This window comes from Lipotes vexillifer, unplaced genomic scaffold (assembly GCF_000442215.2).
Source record: "Lipotes vexillifer unplaced genomic scaffold, Lipotes_vexillifer_v1.1 scaffold1201, whole genome shotgun sequence".
Lineage (NCBI taxonomy): Eukaryota > Metazoa > Chordata > Mammalia > Artiodactyla > Lipotidae > Lipotes > Lipotes vexillifer.
This window is the reverse complement of record NW_006783542.1, coordinates 354,360-376,983: the sequence shown is the minus strand read 5'-3', so window position 1 is coordinate 376,983 and position 22,624 is coordinate 354,360. Positions and strand designations below refer to the sequence as shown.

General features: G+C 45.0%; 1 protein-coding gene across 1 annotated transcript in view; it reads right to left on the bottom strand.

The window, feature by feature from the left end:
- The window catches only part of NR5A2 (nuclear receptor subfamily 5 group A member 2), a 129,373-nt gene that overhangs the window by 53,861 nt on the left and 52,888 nt on the right, over nucleotides 1–22,624 (bottom strand). The window contains 1 exon segment of the mRNA XM_007456130.1: nucleotides 1,807–1,926. Coding sequence (XP_007456192.1) covers nucleotides 1,807–1,926 — 120 coding nt within the window.

The window sequence follows — 22,624 nt, the reverse complement described above, 5'->3', positions numbered from 1 at the left end:
GCAGGAATGGAAGTGCTCTGTGAAATAATGGCACAAACCCATTTGATTTCTGGAACTCAGAGGATGAAATCAAATTAATTTGTGGGCTGACTCTTGTTCTAATGCAGCTCCCAGTCGGGTTTCGGAGGGAGGGGGTTGGGAGTCAGACCCGTGATTCAACTCTGAAAATGGGTACACTTCTCCCAAAGACCTGAGCCACAGGATGAAAAGGCTCAACAAAAATTCACAACATCAGGAAGTAAGCCCACTGAGGCTTGATTCTAGAAAGCCTCTCTCACGAATAGTGCAGAAAGCAGAGACCAGACAGTGATGAGACTGATCCAATCTGTAAAAACTCTGAAAGAATGCTTTCCTTTAATTTGCTTGGGAACATGTGATTTATTTATAATTCAGCAAATGATGTGGAGACAGCCTTTCATTTTCAAATATGCACTGCTGGGGTTTCACGGCACATAAACATTTATGGCCGATGTAAAAGAAGATCACAGTGCCCGAGTCCCGAGTCCCGAAGCGCCGTTCAACACATGCCTGGAACAGCCCAATGGAGTAAACAGATCTCTGCATTCCTTGCATCCATTTTAATAACACACCAGTTATAAAACAGAGGCTAAGAAATGGGAGGGACAGGGCTTCCCTGGTGGCGCAGTGGTTGGGAGTCCGCCTGCCGATTCAGGGGACACGGGTTCATGCCCCGGTCCGGGAAGATCCCACATGCCGCGGAGCGGCTGGGCCCGTGAAGATCCCACGTGGCCGCTGAGCCTGCGTGTCCGGAGCCTGTGCTCCGCAACGGGGGAGGCCACAACAGTGAGAGGCCCGCGTACCGCAAAAAAAAAAAAGAAAAAAGAAAAAGAGAAGAAAAGAAAAGAAAAGAAAAGAAATGGGAGGGACAGGCCAAAATCCTGTAAAGTTGGAATTAGGCCCATTAAGTAGACTTTCTCTTCCCCCAGGTGCCCAGAAGGCCAAATGTCTCTCTTCCTTCAAACCTTTGCTCAAATCTCACCTTCTCAATAAGGCTCAACCAACCAGTCCTATTAACACTGCAGCCCAAGGGTCACTCAGCAACACAACCACGGATGTACGTTGATTCTCCTTTACACAACAGTTCCTTTTTTAAAAAAAATTCAGTAGCACTTTGACCTCTAACATTTATTAGGATTATTGATTATTGTCACTTTCTCCTGTGACAGTGTTAAGCTCCATGATGGCTGGACCCTGTAGGATGCTCAATAAATATTTGTTGACTGAACAAATATCTATTCAGAAAGGAGCGCAGGACCTCACTGTAATTTCCTCTTTCCACCTTCCTTTTCAATGACTGGTTCTTACTAACTAACACTAACACTCCCTTCCCTTCTCACTTGCTTGCCATTAGGCCAAATATTCAGATGATTGATATATGAATCGGTCTCTTCCACCAACATGATTCCAAAATAGTGAGGATTCCACCATTTCTAAGGTTTTTTTTAAAAAGGCAGACAAACAAGTGTGGTAGATTCATGCAGAAGCTTGAGAAAAAAACCCTACGTACTAACCATTAATTTTGATTTAGCAATTGTTTTGACCCTTCAAAGCACAACTTTCAATCCCAGAAGCCTGGAAGCGGCAGACTGTTTGTGATCACTCCGGCTTTTACAAGTTTCACTGTAATCATCGAAGCAGGAACGGAGCACACCAAGTCAGCTTTTCTAAATTATTTGCAGCCAATGTCCCTTTCAAAGCACAAAAGTGCTCCTGACCTAGCTAAATTCCTGCCATCTTGAATGTGCTTAATAAAAAGACACTTTTTTTTTTGGTGTCTACACTCACCTGTTGCCCAGTAACCAGAAAGATGGATCCTTCCTTTCCGTGAACCACTTGTCGGTAAATGTGGTCGAGAATTAAGAGCTCACTCCAGCAGTTCTGAAGCAGCTTCATTTGGTCATCAACCTGTAAAAGAAATAGAAAAAAATGACACTGTAACTCAGTATTTTTTTTTTTTGCATGATTTTTTACCTGAGAACCCACTATAAGCAAGGAAGGACCACCAAAGGTCACCGAAGCACAGATGCTCAGAATTTCCATCCTTCCTCCTGAAAATCATTCTATTCATTTGGACAAATACTTTTTAGGCCACATATAAATACTTAAACTAAATATTTATAATCAATGAGCTGCTAGGAAAAGGTACTCTATTAGATGGGTCTATCATTAGATCTATTAGCATTTGCTTGTGGGAGGTACAGGCGCCTCAGACTGTCCTCAGTGGACCACATTAGAATGACCCGAAATAGGGGTTCCCTGGTGGCGCAGTGGTTGAGAGTCCGCCTGCCGATGCAGGGGACGCGGGTTCGTGCCCCGGTCCGGGAGGATCCCACATGCTGCGGAGCGGCTGGGCCCGTGAGCCATGGCCGCTGTGCCTGCGCGTCCGGAGCCTGTGCTCCGCAACGGGAGAGGCCACAGCAGTGAGAGGCCCGCATACCGCAAAAAAAAAAAAAAAGGAATGACCCCAAATAGCCCAGGCTTGTGTAGAGGTTAATACATTGAGCCCAAGCTGAAATAGGATATGGATATTAGCAAGCCACCAAACTGTGAGGATTTATATGAGAGGCAATCAGCAGGACAGCCCAAATGACTTTTGAATTTAGAGGCACACGACTGTTGTTTGTTATCAGTGTTCACCCAAAGTCCAAGTTGTGCTAGACTTTGACTAGAACAATCACCAAGCTTGGTCTTGACGTCCACCTGCACTTGCTTTATGATTTGGACAATTTTCCCACAAATCCCCTACACTTCAGTTTCCACATCTGAAAAATGGGCCGAGCACAGTACCCACCTCACAGGATGGCAGTGGGAAGTAAAATGAGGAGGGCTGCATCACGGTGAGTATTTTATCCACATGGTGTCGCCCCCCAGGGGACCGCATTCTTTAACAACAGTAACATACCCATTTCAGGTACAGGTCACGTATCCACAGTCAAACGTGGAGGGCATATTGATCCATTTCCATGGCTATCTGTGACAGTTTCTTTTCATTTTGTAATACGTACCAGCCAAAGATCTTGGCGTGCCCAAATACATCACACATTTATACCAACAACACCTGATATTTAGATGTCGGGTAACAGTTTTGAAGAGTTTTGCATATTGTTTTAGATTTAATTCAGAGAACCTGCCTGTGGAGTTACCAGACCGGCATCATTTTCTTCAATTTACATTATGAGAAAATATGGTCTCAGAGACCTATTAACTGGTACACCTAGAGGATTCTCTTTCTCTCTCTCAGGCTCTAGGATGTCTCCAAATTACATGGAGAGGTGCCAGACTCACAGACATTAAGAAACAAACTTATGGTTACCAAAAGGGAACCGGAGAGTTGTGGGGATAAATTAGGAGTATGGGACTAACAAATATACACTAAATAAAATAGACAGGCAACAAGGATTTACTGTAATAACACAGGGAACAATCAATATTCAGTATCTTGTAATAACCTATAATGGAAAATAATCTGAAAAAATATATATATAACTGAATTACTTTGCTGTACACCTGAAACTAACACAATGTTGTAAATCAACTATACCCATATTTTTTAAAAAAAGGAAAAGAGGTGTTAGAATTCTCTAAACTGAATTAATTTAACTCACTTATAACAAATTCATCTTTAAGCAGATATTTAATGAGATCCTGGACGGTTGGGTGAGGATGGAATGAATAAAGTGTGAAACGACACACTAATGAAGAAACAATGCCAAACACAAGGCTCCCAGTTGGAAGACCATATTGATCCTGTTGAGAAGGAAAAAAAGTAACTGCAGAGATTGAAACTACAGTCAGGCTCTGTGATCAGGAAAAGACATCCCCAAACATCTCCGTCAGAAATGATTTGTTCTGACCAGAAGAATTTCACTCATTAAGTAAATAGATGTTCAGAGCCATTTAATGTTGAGTCTAAGTGCTGGGTCTGGGGTATAATGGTGAACAAGGCAGAAGCAGGCCCTACCTTGTGGAAATTACTCTCCTAGGGGAGAACGTTCACCAACACAGGTGAGCGGGCTGGTGACAGAGGGAGCTAGCTCATCCTTCTTTAGAGGAAAATCTCCAGTGTTGTGTGTACACGTCAGGCTGTGGCAGCAGCTGAAGGAGACCCACCTTGCTGCTCTCTGCACACAGCTCACACTAGAAGCTGCAGCCAAATGTCCGAACAACATTGGTGTCCTCACGCCCAGCAGTTTTCAGGGACCGTCCCTCTCAGATGCTCGGGGCAACTTCAGAACCAACTGCACTTGGTTCTACTGGGTTTACTACACTTCATTCCAGCTCATACCCTATCAGCGTCTTATTTCAAATTTATCAGTCCACGGTGGCAATTCAGTTCCCCTGCACATTTTCTTCTGTGATGTGAAGCTTTAGTTATTTATTTAGCACTCTTTCCAGGGAAGCTGAAAATACTACACTTTGAGATCGTTTCCCCAGAAACAGTTATCATACCCAAAGGTTGCCAAGAATTGGGGAATAACCTCGAAGCGTGGTTCAAGACGTCTGGACGGGATTCCAGCTTAAGAACCTATTTACACGGCAGGAAGATTTATGATTCCCATCTTGCAGGTGGAAAAATGAAAAAGCTAAGAGATGATCTTCTGGCCATGGAGAAGAGAAAAGGTGAGTGACCATTAAAAGCAGCATGTTTCCTGGAGCCACATCACATTGAGGGGCTTTTCCTCCTCATGTGCATCTGGTGGCCCCTATCCTTGGTATATAACACGAGAGGAATACTTATGGCAACAGTTTGCCAGCATCAAAGCCTGTTCAAGTTGTAAGATAAGAACCTCACTCTCCCTGGCCTTCTTTTCTTTTGTGATCAGGATACACTTCCAAATAAGGATATATTTGTGTGTCATGCTCAGAAAAAGAGTGCAGTGTATCATCTTCAGACCTTATTCCTAACTCTGTGTGTGTGTGTGTGGAGATGGACTGGCTTTGAAAATCTATTTCCTGGGTCCTCTGCTGCTTCAGAAGTTGCAGAAATAGATGAGATTGAGCCTGTCTATTTCCCATAACTAGCATTTCATTTTTGGTTTTGTATTTTGTGCCGTTCATGTCATCATTTCTTCTGTTTCCACCAAGTACTGTTAAGTGCTTGTTTATTTGTCTCACTCCATGAGGCCGGGGCAGCCTGGAAGCTGCAGCTCCAGGGGGGGCCCAGTGCAGCCCCAGCTTGTGAAATAAATGAAGGAACACGTGACTGACTGTGGTGCCGTCACTCCTGCAAGTGTCTGCTTTTGGCCGGTGTCTCCGGTACATGGACAACAAGAGCAAAAGTGACTCCTTCGGGGCTTGTGGAAGGAAGGGTCATCTTCACCCGGTGATGAACACACGGGTGACCCTCCCCACACAGGCCGGCAGGTCTGGACCCACCGCTGGCCCTCGGTAAAGACTTCTCAACTGATTGTAATTTTAACACCCCTCTTGGGCAATTGATTCCTTGTTTTAAGGCTCTCTGAGGAGGTTTTCCAGGCTGACATTCCATTTCAATATTTCCATAATTGATTATGTGATATTTTATGTTATCTTGAAATTGGAGAGTATGCAGCTTCATGGGGCTTTGGGTGACACAGTTTTTATGCAGCTCTATGAATGAAAGGACAAGGCAAATATGATGACCGACTTGTTCCTTATCTCCAGATAGGAGACGTTGGCAATTTTGAAGATAATTTCTCTTTAAGAAGGAGTGTTATAGGTGATATGGTGGAGGGGGTGGGGATAAGAGGAGAAAAATAATCTACTACTTTTGAGTAAATTTCCGGGTATGAATGCTGTCAACAAACAATTTCAGGTGGCATTTGGGGAGCCCAGACAGGGACTGAGGGAGTGTAATCTCCATGACATATCAAAACCTCTCACTAGTTGGTAATACCCCCTGGTACAATGCTGTGTTATCAGCTGTAATAAGAAGGGCTTATCTCAGAACCCTAGTCACTCATCAGAAAAGACTCACGCTGGTATTACAGATGAGCGTGTGAGGGAACACAGGCCTCATATTGTTGCGAACACACCTTCCCACAACCCAGGACGTTAATCATTAGAAACCTGTGCTTTCTCGTAAGAGGAGTGAATTCGGCAAACAATTAGAGGAAGAAAAATGTGTAGATCTTTCTCAAGCCCAGGCTGAACTTATCAGATCCTTTTTGTTGCCCCCTCAAATTTACCTTTGCACAGTCTGGCCATTGAACTGTTATTCCACTTTCCCTCTTACAGGGGCATTTATTTGAAAATCGACATCATGAATCATTGTGGTTAAGCTTTAAGAAAGATATGTTTAGGAAAACATTCAACTGACATGGGTTGGTAATTTAAAGTGGACACGAACCCATTTCTAATTTCGGATCATTAAATCTGGTGTGTGCCAGGCTTTGTGCTAGAAAGTTGGGGGAAAACAGAGGTGGCCAGGACACAGTCCCTGCCTTTAAGAAAGTCACACTCCAAGGAGAGGAGACAGAAGTGTACATCCATTATAACGCCATGTGCACTAGAAGCTGGGGGTCACTTTACCCTGCTTCGTTTCTTGGGGAGACTTCCAGGGGGTCACAGTAGCTTCTGAGAAGGGTATGTTTAAGCAGGTCTTGATGTTGTAGAACCACTTAATAAACTCTTTTTTTTTTCCTCAGTAGCTCCTGTTAAAACAATGCTTGGAACAAAGTATTTTAAAAAAACGTGAAGATTCTTCAGAACCATTACAAATAACATCCAGCTATTATTTCTGGACAAAAGAAAAAAAATCCTTGCAGGTGGACCTCCACTTCCTTATACTTTCTTTTGTGACAATGATGACATTTATAAAGGTATAGTCAGAAGCAGGGAGAGAAAAATCAAAACCCAAACAAATCAGCATCAACTTAGCAACTCCTAATGAGAACCTACTTTGGTCAAGACAGACACACAACTGCTTGAATCCTTTACTGGCTTTACAAACAACACTGATGATTATCTGCAACCTCTGTAATAAACTGCTACAAAGTCCAAGAAAAAATGATTTCACGCTAACAATGATTAAACAAGCACTAAGAACAATACTGTACAAGAGAAATAACAGCCTAACTCCCCTGTCAATTGTTGCAAAACCCAACAGATTTATGAGCAGTTCTTCCCCGGCTCAGAGACAACTGAAGTGATTCCTGTGTATCTGTTAATTGCGGGCTGTCGGTCCAGAGTATAAAGACCTGCCTGGCAACACTTAGCCAGGGACTCAGCTCTTCTGACCCCTTCCCCATTTCTCCAGTGGACCAACAAAGGACTTTTTTCTCCCTCCGGGATCAAAACTCTCTTCCAGGTGAGGGAAGTAGGAGGCAGAGAGGTCTGGAGGCAGGGTACCTGCCCTGTGTTTCCACTCCCACCAAGTCCCTCCCACCTAGGTCACGACCAAGAGTCCATGGAAATTAGGACCCTGTGAGTCCACGGTCTTCTCCATCTAGTTGTAATCCATCACATACACCGTCACTAGAACGATCTATTTCGGTCAGGCTATTCCTCTGGACACAAACCTCATCCACATTCCCTAGATTTCCCTCCGAAGACCTCTCCCAAAGCAAACCTCCCTGACCAGTGTGTGGGGGTCAGACACTGATCAGTGTGCCCACTGGCCCATCATCCAGAAACTGAGGGGGTCGAGTGGCTGCCCTACAGCTGATAGCCTTGACCTTTGGGGACATGGGCCACCTCCACACCATCAGGGGTAAAGTGGTTGGGAAGTGAACACGGGAGCTGTCAGCAGAGGAAGGAGATAGAAGATAAAACAGACCAGCCCTCAATCTATTTCTTGAACATCTCAATCCACGGGTAGCAGAGGTGTCAGGGGCACGAGACCTCAGGGAGCCCTAAGGGGACCACCCTGAACCCAGGGGCCAAGAGCAGGCACCCTGGACCATGATGAGTCAGCAGAAGAGGCTCAAAAAATCCTCGGGGGGCTTCCCTGGTGGCGCAGTGGTTGAGAGTCTGCCTGCCAATGCAGGGGACGTGGGTTCATGCCCGGGTCCGGGAATATCCCACATGCCGCGGAGCGGCTGGGCCCGTGAGCCATGGCCGCTGAGCCTGCATGTCCGGAGCCTGTGCTCCGCAACGGGAGAGGCCACAACAGTGAGAGGCCCGGGGACCGCAAAAAAAAAAAAAAAAAAATCCTCGGTTAGGAAACGCGGGAATCATGTGATTTGTGTTGGAGGCTTTCCACCAAAAATCACTAAATTTCTTTTGAAGACAAATGCTTCCAAAGGTAAGTTTCATTTATCCAGAACATTCAGATGCCTGGTATGCCTTATTTCCCAGGGATGCTGAATTCAATTTTCTTTTATTTAAAGATGGGCTAATGCCAGATATTCAATGCCGACTTTTTTCATTTATATACATGTGAAGTTATTACATCAGTGAGAGACACCTTTGAGGTCTGGAAGAAAAAGACTGCATAGTGTATGTAAACGTGAAATATCACTATTGAGATCTATGTCATCACCACACAACATGATGTAATTTAACCGATTTCTTTCAAACAGAATTGTAGCTACATTCTCAGAATTTGTCAAAGTGTGAAGGATAACTTTTGCCCAGATTATCCCCTTCCTCTTATCCGCATTTCAAACAGCTTCTTATTGAAATATGAATTAATTATAAGTTAACAGTACGTTCATCATACTTGTGGGGTAAATTAAGAGTTTGCACCCAGTAGTACTGGTAGTGTCTTCTGTTCAGGTTTCTATGTCCAGCCACATAGAATTTATGTGATCTAAGTTGAGCACTAAGAGGTAAAGAGACCATTCTTCCTTGTGGTCTAAGGAACAGATCACATTCTGCCGTTTCAACATCAAAGCATGTTCATTCTTTTACACAGTTGTCCAGTTTTCCCAGCACCCATTATTGAAGAGACTGTCTTTTCTCCATTGTATATTCTTGCCTCCTTTGTCGAAGATTAATCGACCATAAGTACATGGGTTTATTTCTGGGTTTCTATCCTGTTCCATTGATCTATGTGTCTGCTTTTGAGTACCGTACTGTTTTGATTACTGTAGCTTTGTAGTATAGTCTGAAGCCAGGGAGCCTGATTCCTCCAGCTCCATTTTTCTTTCTCAAGATTTTTTGGCTATTCGGGGTCTTTGTGTTTCCATACAAATTTTAAATACTTTGTGTATAGCACAAGGAACTCTACTCCACAGTCTGTAATAACCTAAATGGGAAAAGAATCTGAAAAAGAATATAGATATAGATATAGATATAGACATGTATAACTGAATCACTCTGCTCTACACCTGAAACTAACACAACATTGTAAATCAACTATACCCCAATATAAAATAAAAATTAAATTTAAAAATAATAATAAAATAAAATGCAACAGCCCTAATATTTTTTTGAAGCAGCTTGTACGTACGAGTAATAAAAGATGAAATGACAGAAATGAGAAAATGGAGAAAAAGGGAAAATAAAGATAGGAAAATAAGTCGAAGAATAGCATCGGTTCCCAAAACAAGCTCGATAAGGCCTGCTCCAGTGGCTGGCAAAGGGCCACAGTTTGGGTCCTAGTCACCAGAGCACCACTGCTAACATGATTTGTGGACATGTGACGTTCGAAACAGCTTCTCCTAATACTGGACTCCCGAGAGAAACTTCACGTGTGTTTTCACAGGAGGGTTCTAGATGGCACATAAACCAGGCTCTGACGACACCCCCTCCATAGCCAACACTGAGCTTCACAGCAAATGCTCCTGTAAAGCTGATGACAGTGTTAAGAGAAGCCAAGATAATCTGGTCCTAGAACACAATTTTCTGATGGTCTGTTTTCCAAAGATAACCTGAGACACTCCAGAAATGGAGAAAAGGTATACATTTTAGGCCCCTTCATTTATAGCCTAGTTCAGGACCATTAGACACTACAAAGGAAATATACGGGCTTTACAGCTCAGAAACCTGGGTTTCTACCTTGACACCCTCACCATGTAACTTTGGGCAAAGAGTTCGAACTCCTTAAACCTCAGCTGCTCTCCCAAGCCACTGTTTTTGTTAAATGGGATAAACACAAGTGTGCCCAGCTGGGTGGCTGGCACACAGCAGACACCCTATTAATGGTAAGGAAACCTGAATCTAAATAAACAAAGGAAGGCCAAATATAAGAGGTGCTGAATGAAACAGAGGAAAAAGATTTCGGGTGACGGCAAAGGCTGCCAAACAAGAAAATAAATAGTTTAAAGCAGATTAATGTGAAATATTTTCCAGTGCTTTCTCCTAGTAGGTATTGTTCCATTTATGACCACTGCCTGTTTCCTGTTCTCTAGTTTAGAAATCTCCTCTGTATAATTAAGGCAATGTTCCTCACATGTCTGACCAGGCGGATCTTCCAGCCATGAGGACAAAGCCCTTTAAGCCTGGTTGGAATGTCCAGAAAGCATCTGTGAATATGACTGTCATTTTCGGAATAGGGTAGCGAGGTTAAGATTATAATCTTCATTTTCCAGACACTGCCTTAAAGACAATAATGACACCAGCCACAGAATTCCAGGTATGCAACAGCCTATTGTCTGGACAGCAGTGATTAAGGCATAAATTAGGGAAGGTTTTGGCAGCCCTACATGCCATGAAATGGACCCACGGCTGGAACCCTTGGGACACCAGATGGAGAAGAAAGGAAGATGCATGAGCTGTGACTCCCTTAAGGTCTGAATGCAGCTTCCTCCTTGGGAGACTGCATTTCAAAGCAAGAAGGAAAAAAAAAAAGTTTTCAAGAGGCCAAAATGTCCTTGGGTCCTTTTTGGCTGGCTGCTTCAATCAGGCTTTTGGCCAAAGAAAGGAGGAAAGAACCCAAGTGGCCTAAATATCACTCACCAAAAATACAACCCACATTAGGGCAGAGGCAAAGGAGAGGCCCCTCAGGACCTTTCAGTGATGGGAATTCTCTGGGTACAAAGGCTCCTGGGAGAATCCCTCCACCCGGTTCCCCGGTGACACAGGAGGACATGCTCCCTTCACAGGATTTAACTTCCCCCTTCAGGTCGCAGTGCTGAGGATACATGAACCTGCGCCTTCAGAGGTGCCCAGAAATATGTTCACAGAAGTGGTGGCAACTAAAGGGAAAACTCCAGGAGTCAAAAGTGCAGGATGATTATTTCTAGGTAAACCAAACCATTTTCGCTTTGCCTAATTAATGTCTGCTTGGTCAGTGCTGAAAGGACCCAGTAACCACCTTTAGTTCAAAGACTTCATTTTACAGAGGACGACATTCCGGTCAGGTGGGCTGTGGTGTAGAGCAGGTTAGTCGGGGGCCAGAAATGGGGTGGGAATCCAGGTGTTCTGAATCCTAGCCCAGTGCTCTGTCACTAAGCCTTTTTCATACAGGAATAAAGAACAATCTTTCTCTCCAAAATTTTTTTTAAAAGGTAACGTTGGGCTTCCCTGGTGGTGCAGTGGTTGAGAGTCCGCCCGCCGATGCAGGGGACACGGGTTCGAGCCCCGGTCCGGGAGGATCCCACGTGCCGCGGAGCGGCTGGGCCCGTGAGCCATGGCCGCTGAGCCTGCGCGTCCGGAGCCTGTTGCTCCGCAACGGGAGAGGCCGCAACGGTGAGAGGCCCGCGTACCGCAAAACAAAAACAAAAACAAAAGGTAACATTGCCTCAATTTATTTCCTGCAAGGAAGTATATTAATATATTAATGGTAATTTAATGTCTCTATTTCAAATGTAAAGAAGGTTGACTTGAGAAATAAAGTCCTTTGGAAAAATATACAACAAACATGGTCACCCAACGATAGAAGCTTGGATTCTTTTCTCTGGACATAAAATCTAGATAGATGCTCTTTTCTGTTTTGGGGGAAAGACTGTGAAGGTGACTTGAATGGAGGGTGAGCTAAGACCTGGCATTTACTTAATCCCAAGGGGATCTGTTTTGTGCCCCAACTGAAATGGGGATACCGTTCCTCTGGGTAAACTAGATGGAAAAAGGGCCTAGAGAAAAGAAAAAAGAAAGAAAAAAAAGAAAAAGGAGTATCCTCTCTTCCTATTTTTGGAAACTCACAAATTATGATTTGATATTACTGACTACATTTTTCTCTCAAGATACTTAGGCAAATATTAACTTAATTTGATCCTCGGGCCTTTTACCTAAGAGCCCACATATAACCTCATAGGATGTGTCCATTCGGTCATGACAGAAAGAGTGGCACCTGGCCAGCCATCTGTGGGGACCACCTTTCCCCAGCTGTGTCCCTGGAGCAGCATGTGGGGTCACCTCCCTCAAACCTCTCGGCCCTGTACCTCCATAGCCATGCACCTGGCTTCCTAGTGCCCCCTGGGTCATCGCTGAAGGGCCAGGTAAGCCCCTGCCTGGCCTGGCCCCGGTCCCAGAAGACCCAAAGGCAAACTGAGTCGTCACATAACTCCTGGTTGCCAGAGCCCCTTCCTAGAGATCAGCAGGGAGGGATACAGCAGGGGTCCCCAACCCCCATTAGGAACTGGGCCGCCCAGCAGGTGAGTGATGGGTGAGTGAGCAAAGCTTCATCTGCCGCTCCCCTTCACTTGCATCACCACCTAAAGCATCCCCCAGCCCCCCGTCTGTGGAAAAACTGTCCTCCACGAATCCGGTCCCTGGTGCCAAAAAAGGGTGGGGACCTCTGGGACACAGGACTCCTCAACCCCACTACAGGGCCCAAAGTGAAACATGAACGACGTCAGCATCGTGGAAACACTATTTTCCAATATTGCACTCTTTGCACCTGTGTGACGAGGCTGGGCCTTACAATACATTTCCCGTTACTTTTACTTTCATGCTCTTTCTATTCCAGGTTCAGAGAGAACCGTGTGGGCTCTGATGCTGCATTGCCCCGTTGAATCTTCCCCATGGGGCCAGTATCCTACAGATCAGTCCCAAGTCAATCCCTTTATGCCTTCCGGTACTTCTAGGTAGTGTTTCCTTTATTCACTCTAAGTAAACTGCACAACTACAGGGTTTATATCTGAATATAATCATGAAAGATCATTGTATTATTATATATATTATATATTATAGCAAATCACAATCTAAGAGAATTATGCATAGCAGAGCTACCCTGATACACAGAAGTTCCTGCAAAGACGGCTGAGAAGTGAAAGGCAGATATTGAATTCCATTTTCCCAATTATTCTCATTATAAAATGAGAGAACTACCCTTGGGATCGAAGGAACCCCTCTAAGCCGGGGGCGGGTTAAGCATCTTCAAGAAAGAAGAGGGAATGAGAGAACTGTGTCCTTTTCCACTGCCTCTGGGTTTCACACAACAGAAGTAATACTAAGTTTAAGTGATTAATTTTGTTTGCATTTTATTCTAAGTATGGATCCCATAGAAAATGGGCATAATATTAATAGGAACGAATTACTGACATTTTCTGCATGCAACCTGGTTCTTCGTGGGAGAGCATTCCTCAGAGAAAGAAGAGCCGTGTGGTCCTGGTTTTAGAGGCACATCCTTGTTCATACATCCCACATTCCGGAGTATTCCATGACAGTCTGTGTCTGCAGAGTGACCTGGTTGGCTGTATTTTTGGTGTAGGCTGGTCAATTCACATCCACCAGGAAAGTAGTTCAGCCAACTCATGAAGTCGATTAATTTTTTAAATTGGACTGATCAACAGTTTCTAGATTGTGTGGACGGATACAGGCCTAGAGATGAGTTATGCCTACCCATCAATCACACAATGCTTCTGCTTTCACACAGCTGATCATACAATTAGCACGTGATTGCATTTGAGTGTTAAGAAAGCAGCATTGCGGTGTGAGCGGGGTTCTGATCATTGCAATAACAAAAATGCAGCAACAGGGGCACAAGTCTTTGGAATTAGTCTGTCACATGTCCTGTCTTAATGATGTTGGTCATTGCACACGAGTTAGAAAGGAAAGGCCTCTCAGGTCCAACATGCAGTACTTTTCCTATTATTTCTTTATGACCAATTAGGACTTTTCCCTGCCGCCCCCAAAAGATTTTAAAAACCTTTCTTGACTGTGATTCAGACCCTAGAAGATATCAAATAATCATAACTCACTCCTAGGCTAGAGGGCCTAAAAAAATCCACCAACGCAGGACCTAGCCAGGCTGCAAGTTGAGCTGAATGGTGCAGCCGTGTCCCGTCCCAGTTCCCTGGGGCCCAACTCAACGTGCTCTCAACTACTTGTTGCTTCCTCTCCAGGGGTCTCTGGAAAAGGAGCTCAGACACAGCAGATTGTTCCTTACTGTGACCTCCTGCCTTCAGAAAGGTGGCGGATGGGGGTACATAAGAGATAGCGCCTAAGATGTGGAATCTTACAAAGGTCTAAAGAGGTAACTTTTCCTGTGAAAAATACTTTCAACGGGAAAAATAACTGCAAAGTGGTATTTTACAGATACCAATTTCAGAAATCCCCATCCAGAGAATCAGGTGTAATTCTAGGTTGCAAAAACGTGACCTAAGTCTACTTGTCTCCGACTCAAGCCTGACTCTCTCCCCCAAAGCAAAATCTGCTCTTGCTTTGGGGGAAAATTAGCAAAATGGAGTCTAGGAGAAGCCTATGGTGTCTCTAAAGAGACCGCTCACTGCCGTGCACGGCACCGTGCTGGGGCTGGGAGGGGTCAAGGGTGAACAGGAAACACTTCTCAAAGAGTTTGTCACCACATGGGATGGAAATAAGGAGGGCTGGGGGGGCTGCTGTTTGCCCAAGAGCCCTTGGAAACGATGCCTGAGAGTTAGAAGGGCTCTGAGCGTGCCCCTGTCCAGCTTGAATCTACACTTTTTTTTTGGTTTTGTTTTCTGATGGGAAATGTTGGCTTGTTTCTACCTCACCTCTAGAATTCCCATGGCCCATTACTTCCAGGAAGAATTACACAAAGGTCACGTAAATGTTTCACGAGCTGGATTCACCCAGACACTTCCTTAGTGCTCCAGCAATTAAAGGACGACTATACAGGAATGGCAGGGACTTTTGACAAAAAAGGAACACGGGAGTGACTCCTGGGCCCTAAAGACCACACGGAGCAGGTGTTGCTTAATTAAGAAATGAGCTGTGGCTGAGTAATATTCCATTGTATATATGTGCCACCAGTCAAGATGTTAAAAAAATTTAAAATTAAAAAAGAAAGAAAGAAAGAAATGAGCTGTGTTTTGGTAACATCCACGTTATATTTGAAAGCAAGCCATCTGCCTATATTCAAATACATTTAATCCCTACATCGAACAGACATGATTTATAGAAACTACAGAAGAAAAACAATACTCCTCATAGTAGAAAAGCAACCTATGTGTTTTAAAATCTTTTTTTCTGAGTAACTGATAAACAAATCACTTGGAACCGAAAGGAGGACCTAAACGTGGGTGTTAAAACATCCACCTTTTGCCCTGGGTGGCATCCCTGCTGGAATCCTCAGCTCGGAGAGACCTCCATCCACACGTGAGCCCATCCGTTCAAGGAGGGGAGCGCCCGTGAGCTCAGATCGATACGGTGGAGTATGGAGATGGATCTCGTCCCGGACTGAGCACATTAACAAGCTCGTCTCCGTGACCTTTGCCCAGTGGCACAAATTAGACTCCACCACAAACCACATTCTCCAGTGCGGCCCTTCCGTCTTTGCTTGCTTTAATCAAGCACACTACAGGCAGACCTCAAAGATGATTATGAGAAATGACAGTGCATCTTCTCTACAGACTAGGTCTTGAAGAATTTGTACATTCTGTCTGAAATTATGGGCAAGATAGCCTGAGTGCCTGCTTTTAAAGCATATTCTCTTAAGAAGCACCCTTTTCTTCTTTTTCTTTTAAAGCTAAAGGTGCTGGATGTCTAAGAAGGAAGCCTCATAACAGCTTCACTTCATCCTCCCTTAAGAGCTCAGGAGATGTAGCCGTGCTCACCCCCTGTGCTTCTCAAGCTTCAAAGCACCTTCAGTTAACTGGGACCTTGTTAAAATGCACGTTCTGATTCAGCAGATTCTGGGACTGGGGTCCTGCACATCTAACAAGCTGACCAGTGAGGCCGGCACTGATGGAATCACCACCCCTTGAATAAAAAGTTCTAGAAAATTCCAGCAAAAAGATGGGTATCTCCCCTCCACATGTGCATGTGTGTGCACACATGACCTGACACATACACTCGCACACCATCATTTTGGGCCCAGGAATATGGCACGAGAAAATACACAGAGATGGTAAAGGGTGAGAGCCTGGGAATCGGACAGGCCTGATGCAAAGTCAGACTCCACCCATGGCTGACAGAGGAGGGTGACATTGGGTAAAGGACTTAACTCCTTGAGCCTTACTTTAGTCCAGCTTCCATCAAATTCTTTTTTTTTATTTTATTTTATTGGATTATAGTTGATTTATAATGTTGTGTTAGTGTTTCAGCAAAGTGATTCAGTTATACATATGCATATATTTATTCTTTTTCAGATTCTTTTCTCATGTAGGTTATCACAGAATATCGAGTAGAGTTCCCTGTGCTAGACAGCAGGTCCTTGTTGGTTATCTATTTTATGTATAGTAGTGTGTGTATTTAATCCCAACTCCTGATTTATCCCCCTGCCCCAGCTCCCATCAAATTCTAATTAACACTGACATCCTTCTACCAAAGTCTGGCTCAGTCCGTCACCCTCAGCTCAATGGTTACTACCAACCAAGAGTTCAACCCAAACAAAAACCAAAGCAACAACTCCAGGCTTTTGTTGGGACGTGGTCCCTCCAGTAACTTTGTTCCCTGTCCCGGGGGCTGACCAGACAAACTGTAGCTGCTGCACGAACCCGGAGGATCTTGACCTCAGAAGGATGAGGGCCATGGTACCCAGTTGTCCCTTTACCGGCCACTCCCAGTCAAGGCGCGGGCGGCACCGGGTGAGTGAGTGTGTGCACACTGGTGCCCGTTTGTCAGTGACCTCCACAAACATCCGTCTGCCCTCACGGTTGCCCCGGCCTTGCTGGCATCCCTGCCCTGGCCCCCGAGAGCGACTTCTCGACAACTGACAGCCAGAAGGGCTTTGTTCCCCTGGGTGTCTCCACTGACTTGCTGATGTGAAAATTCTGGTTTGGGAACTGCATTCAGCTGGCATCAAGCTTTAATCCCTGTGAGAGAGTAAATACCCACAGGAGTGACATTTAAACCACTGGTCTTACAAGTGCGGTCAGAGGGTCCAAGAGGTGAAAACTGTCTTCCCATTTGATGCTATTTGCCCTTTGACCCTCTGCCTCTCAGGACAGTGCAGAGGCCCCAGGATGAAATGACGTCACTCTTGTGGCAGATGGAACGTGTGCTGGTGAATACTTGTGCTTTAACCATTTCTCAGTTTTAACTCCTAAGATGTTAATAGTGAGAGTTAAAACTCACATGAACTAAAGGTCTTGGGGTCCTCAGTCATTTTCAAGAGTGCAAAGGGTCTGGCAATCGAAAAGTCTGAGACCGCTGCTTTAAATCAGTATCAATCATTTTCATATTAACATGGGTGAATTTCTGACAAGTTAACAATTCTGTGCAGTGAGTTCAAAACCCTGCTAGGGTTTGTGGGAGGATCCTCAACAGTGACAAAGAAGGGGTGGGGACGAACTGGAGAGACAGACATAAGTAAATACCACCGGGGGAAAGAGGGTAAGATGATCAACATATGTCCCAGATTTTGTAGACAGCCCCAATTCCAGAGAGTTCCGTGACTACATTTACACTTGTCACATCAATGGCTTCGAGTTTGGTGGTGGTGTTGGTGGTGGAATATATGGACATATTAGGTAAAAAAGAACAAGCAAAATACTATAGTCATATAGGAAGGAGGGAAATTAATTCCAGGTCAAGCCACTGAGGAAGGTTCCTGGAATTGGGGTTTAGCTCAGCCACGTCTGATAAATGCTGTGAAGGGGTCTCGTTGCGAGCCAAGAATAGCGGTGGGAAGGCTGCAAAGGTGGGAAAGTGTAGTACTTGGGTGTGCCTAGACTGCGGAGGGAGATGGAAAGGTGGAGATGCTGACATGCCTGCTGAGTGGTTGGTAACCTTTTCTGCACACGCAGCTCACAGCTGAGAGCAGGGTGATGAAATCAGAAAACCCAGGATAACAGCTGGAAGGAATGTGCTCTGTGACAGTCAGAGAAGGAAAAATTGGGGGCAACTAAAGGAGACCTCTGAGCGGTGGCATTGGTGACTGAGCATCTGTGTCCTGCAAGCAGTGCACACGCTCCTGTGGAGTCTGGAAGAGAAGGTTTACAGGCAGTATCACCAAGAAAGTGTAGTGTGAGAAGGGAAGGGACCAACAACAGATCTTAGAGGAAAATATTGTTTGGGGGCTGGGTAGAGGGAGGGGAGCCAGGGAGGGAATAATCAAGAGTTGGTGGCCGGGAACCTCAGGGATGCAAAACGGAGAGCAGAGGAGGACGGAGAAGATGTGGCCAAGGTCACCAGGAATGTCTGAGATTCGTGAGCCGTTTCCACTGAGAAGTGTGGGTACAGCCCCCGTGCTGGTCCAGCTCCAGACCTCCTGGCTGTGGAGACACCAGGAGCAGAGCCAAGGGCGCAGGTTACCGTGATGGGAAAAGGCAGGATGATGACAGACAGGATGCCAGATCAGGGAGGTGGGCTTTGTTTTTTTTAGGAGTGGAGACTTGCACATCCCTGTGGACTGAGGGGACCCAGTGGAGGCGGAAGACTGAGAAGAGCTGACATGGAATGAAAAATCTGACAGAAGATGTGCTCTCGGAAAGTGGGATGAAAAGAACAGTGGGAAAGTGAGAAGAGAAGGGACCCTCAGACTTCACAACAGGAAGAGGGGACATGGAGCTGAAAGCACACACGTGAGCCTTTCTGGAGGAGAGGTTTTGAAAGAGAGAGAGAGAGAGAGAGAGAGAGAGAGAGAGAGAGAGAGTGTGTGTGTGTGTGTGTGTGTGTTGATGGGCGGGCGTGTGCATTTGTGGAGTATACCTGTGGCTAAAACATGGCAGGTAGGTCAGAGCTAAAAGAAATCACCTGAACAAAGCCCTCAGCTTCCTCAGAAACAATTTGCCTGCCCTTTGCTTCTTTGTCCCAGTTTTTTTTGGTTTTTTTTTTTTTTGGCGGTACGCGGGCCTCTCACTGTTGTGGCCCCTCCCGTTGCGGAGCACAGGCTCCGGACGCGCAGGCTCAGCGGCCACGGCTCACGGGCCCAGCCGCTCCGCGGCATGTGGGATCCTCCCGGGCCGGGGCACGAACCCGCGTCCCCTGCATCGGCAGGCGGACTCTCAACCACTGCGCCACCAGGGAAGCCCTATGTACCAGTTTTAACCCAGGTCAGGGTTGTAGAGAAAAAAAGGGACTCCCATGTGTTGAGATTTTCCTCACCTCGGGGGACCTCTATTACTGCACTCATCATATTGTAATGCAATTATCTGAGGGCTGTTTTTTTTTAATTTCTAAAGAAGTTTCCGGAACTCATTCTCTCCCTACCCTCATACCCTTCCATTAATAATAGACATAATTATTTGGCATAAATAAGCCTGTCTGACATACTAATAAAAGGAAGCACAAAGTCACTTAGCAACAGTGAGTGAATCATATTTGACTCTTGTAGTTCTTTCCCTTCCCTTCAGCCTGAGTGCACCCAGCATTTGTCTCCTGACCACAGAGTTCAATAAACTGATGGTCTCACAGACATCCTCCCCTCCCTCCATCCTTCAGTGGGGACGAGGGACTGAGCAGGTCTTACATCAGACCCAAGAGAAAAGGGAGAGTGTGATACAGACTTAAGAGAATTGTCTCGTAAAATTCTGCTTAACTACACAGCAGATACCAAATGCATACAAATAAACACGTCTGCTGGTTTGAACAATAAACTGTGCTGGTCTTTACCAGGTATCTCTCTATTTTAGAATTTCAGAAATGTAATTCTTGTTGGGGAACAGTGCTCTAGCCTCTCCCCGCAGCCCCCAAGCAGCAGTGGTGCTCATATTTTACACACATGATCCCTCCTCTTTGAAGATGGAGACAATTTCATCTCTGTGCATCCAGATTCTCACACAGTGCACTCTGCAAATATTATTTTATTTAATTTAAAAATACCATGTCAGTAGTACATGATCCCTATTATATAGACAAGGACACTAAAGTCAAGTCCCTTTCCTAAGAGCATATGACCAGAAAGTGGCAGAGCTAGGATCTGAGGCAAGTCTGACTCCAAAGCCCATGTAATCTCCGCATCAGGAGGCCTTTGTTGTGATCAGAGGGAAGAACCAAGTTACCCAGCGCCCTGCACCAAGCCCAGGTACTTGTATCAAATACAGCACCACACTGTCAAGCATCAATTAAGGAAAGAAGAAATTGACATTTCCTGATCATAGACTACCAGGAACTTGATTTGTGTGAAGTCCTGTAATCCTCCATTATGCCTGTGAAAGAAGTAACCTTGTGTTCTGCAGTGGGGAGCCTGACTCTTACACAACATAGGTAGAGACCCAAGACTGGGAGAGGGGACACATCCAGCTCTGACCACTACCCTCTCCATTCTCAAGAGGTGCAGATCTGGGGTAACTCATGCTGGAGCCTCCTTGGGGCAGAGCCTGGATGCTTCTGCTGCCCGTGACTTTCAAGTCATTTGACCTGGTACAAAACTGCTTACAATATGGCCCGATGACAGAATTCTTAATACATTGTTACCAAACCGAACTTGGGTCCGCTTGCCCACCATGCAGCAAAACCAATCTACTGACACCAGGTTGTGGTAAAGGAAAGTACAGCGTTTCTTGCAAGGTGCCAAGTAAAGAGAACGGGCATCTCGTGCTCAAAAGACCTGAAGAACTCCCGAATGGCTTTCAGGGAACAATTTTTATTTATTTATTTATTTATTTATTTATTATTATTTATTATTATTTTTAAAAAAAATTTTTTTTTTGGCGGTGTGTGGGCCTCTCACTGTTGTGGCCTCTCCCGTTGCAGAGCACAGGCTCCGGACGTGCAGGCCCAGTGGCCATGGCTCACGTGCACAGCCGCTCCGCAGCATGTGGGATCTTCCCGGACCAGGGCACGAACCTGTGTCCCCTGCATCGGCAGGCGGACTCTCAACCACTGCACCACCAGGGAAGCCCAGGGAACAATTTTTAAAGGTAACATTTAGGGTGAGGGCTACAGGGTGTGCGTCTTTCTTCTGATTGGTTGGTGCTGAGGTAACGGGGTGATGTTTGGGGAATTTTAATCATACTCTGTTTTATTGCTGAACTATTTTGTTTCCTGACTGCTTTTCCTTTGTTTCTGCATCTCCTGACTTCCCTAATCAGTAACTGTTTGAGTCTGCTCTTTGGAACTCAGGAAAGGCCCAGGAGGCTACAGTCTTTTTCTGCAAACATGAAACGGGGGACGCAGAGGGGCTTTTGTACCCAGGAGGGCCCCAAAGGTTCCTGCTCGGTTTCAGTATTAGATTTTAGCACTGTTCAACCCAGCTTTATTTCGTAGCTAGAAATCCTGATTCTCTTTCGTTAAGTATGTTTGCTTTCCTGTTACATTTTCTACTTATGGGTATAGTACACTTTGGTACTGCATTTTGTGATGCCAAAAATGTTTACTGTGCTTATATTATCAAATCGATGAATTAGAGAAGGCACTCCAAAAGGATTAATGCATTTTTAATGAAACTGTGTAACTCATTCTCTAAGAATAATGGCAGCTCTGTGGAGGTTACAAATGAAAGTCTGCAAATGGGTATCATTTAGCTGTCACATGGAAAAAAAATTTCTAGAGATTCCATCAGGCTTTAAAATTGATTATTTGTATGATTTCCACCCTTCTCTGACTAGTGCACCTAAAAAAGTTACTTTTAATTTATGAAAAAAAATTATTCTCCTCAACCATTACTGTTCCTTTTTACCTTGACTCTGAACTTCAGAAAGGAACACTAACTATTAAAATAAACTTTGGGACTTCCCTGGTGGTCCAGGGAAGTTCAGGGTTAAGGCTTTGCGTTTCCACTGCAGCAGGTGCGGGTTTGATCCCTGGTGGGGAGCTAAGATCTCGCATGCCGCACCATGCGGCCAAAAAAAAAAAAAAAAAAAAAAAACAACCTTTGAACATATCCAGGGAATGTACTTGAACTCATATTATACATTGGGTGGGAGAACTGGGGAGTCTCTTGGAGGCTTAAACAGAGGAGGAACAGAAACATTCCATGATTTGTAGCTTTAATCCTTGATTAGGCTAGTTTGATAAATTTGAAATGCTTTTATTGTCAGTGTAATTATTCAGAAAAGATTCATAACCACTAAAATACATATAAAATATATTCCTCAAAAGAAGGGATGCTGAACCTTTAAGTCCTAAAATGTAACTGGCACACAATTGACCTTTGGTAAGTATTTACTGAATGAAAGAAGGAATCTTAAAATTATCTGACCAATGCTATAGGAGCTCAACTGTACATTTGTGACTTCAGTTGTGTAAGTGTAAGGAAATCGGGATTCATGCTGCTTCTGTAGCTGCTTGAGGTTACACACAGGATCCAGTCTTTCATTGTCCAGGGACTTATTAAGAGGCTGTACAGGAGCGCTTCCCTGGTGGTGCAGTGGTTGAGAGTCTGCCTGCCAATGCAGGGGACGCGGGTTCGTGCCCCGGTCCGGAAGGATCCCACGTGCCGTGGAGCGGCTGGGCCCGTGAGCCATGGCCGCTGGGCCTGTGCGTCTGGAGC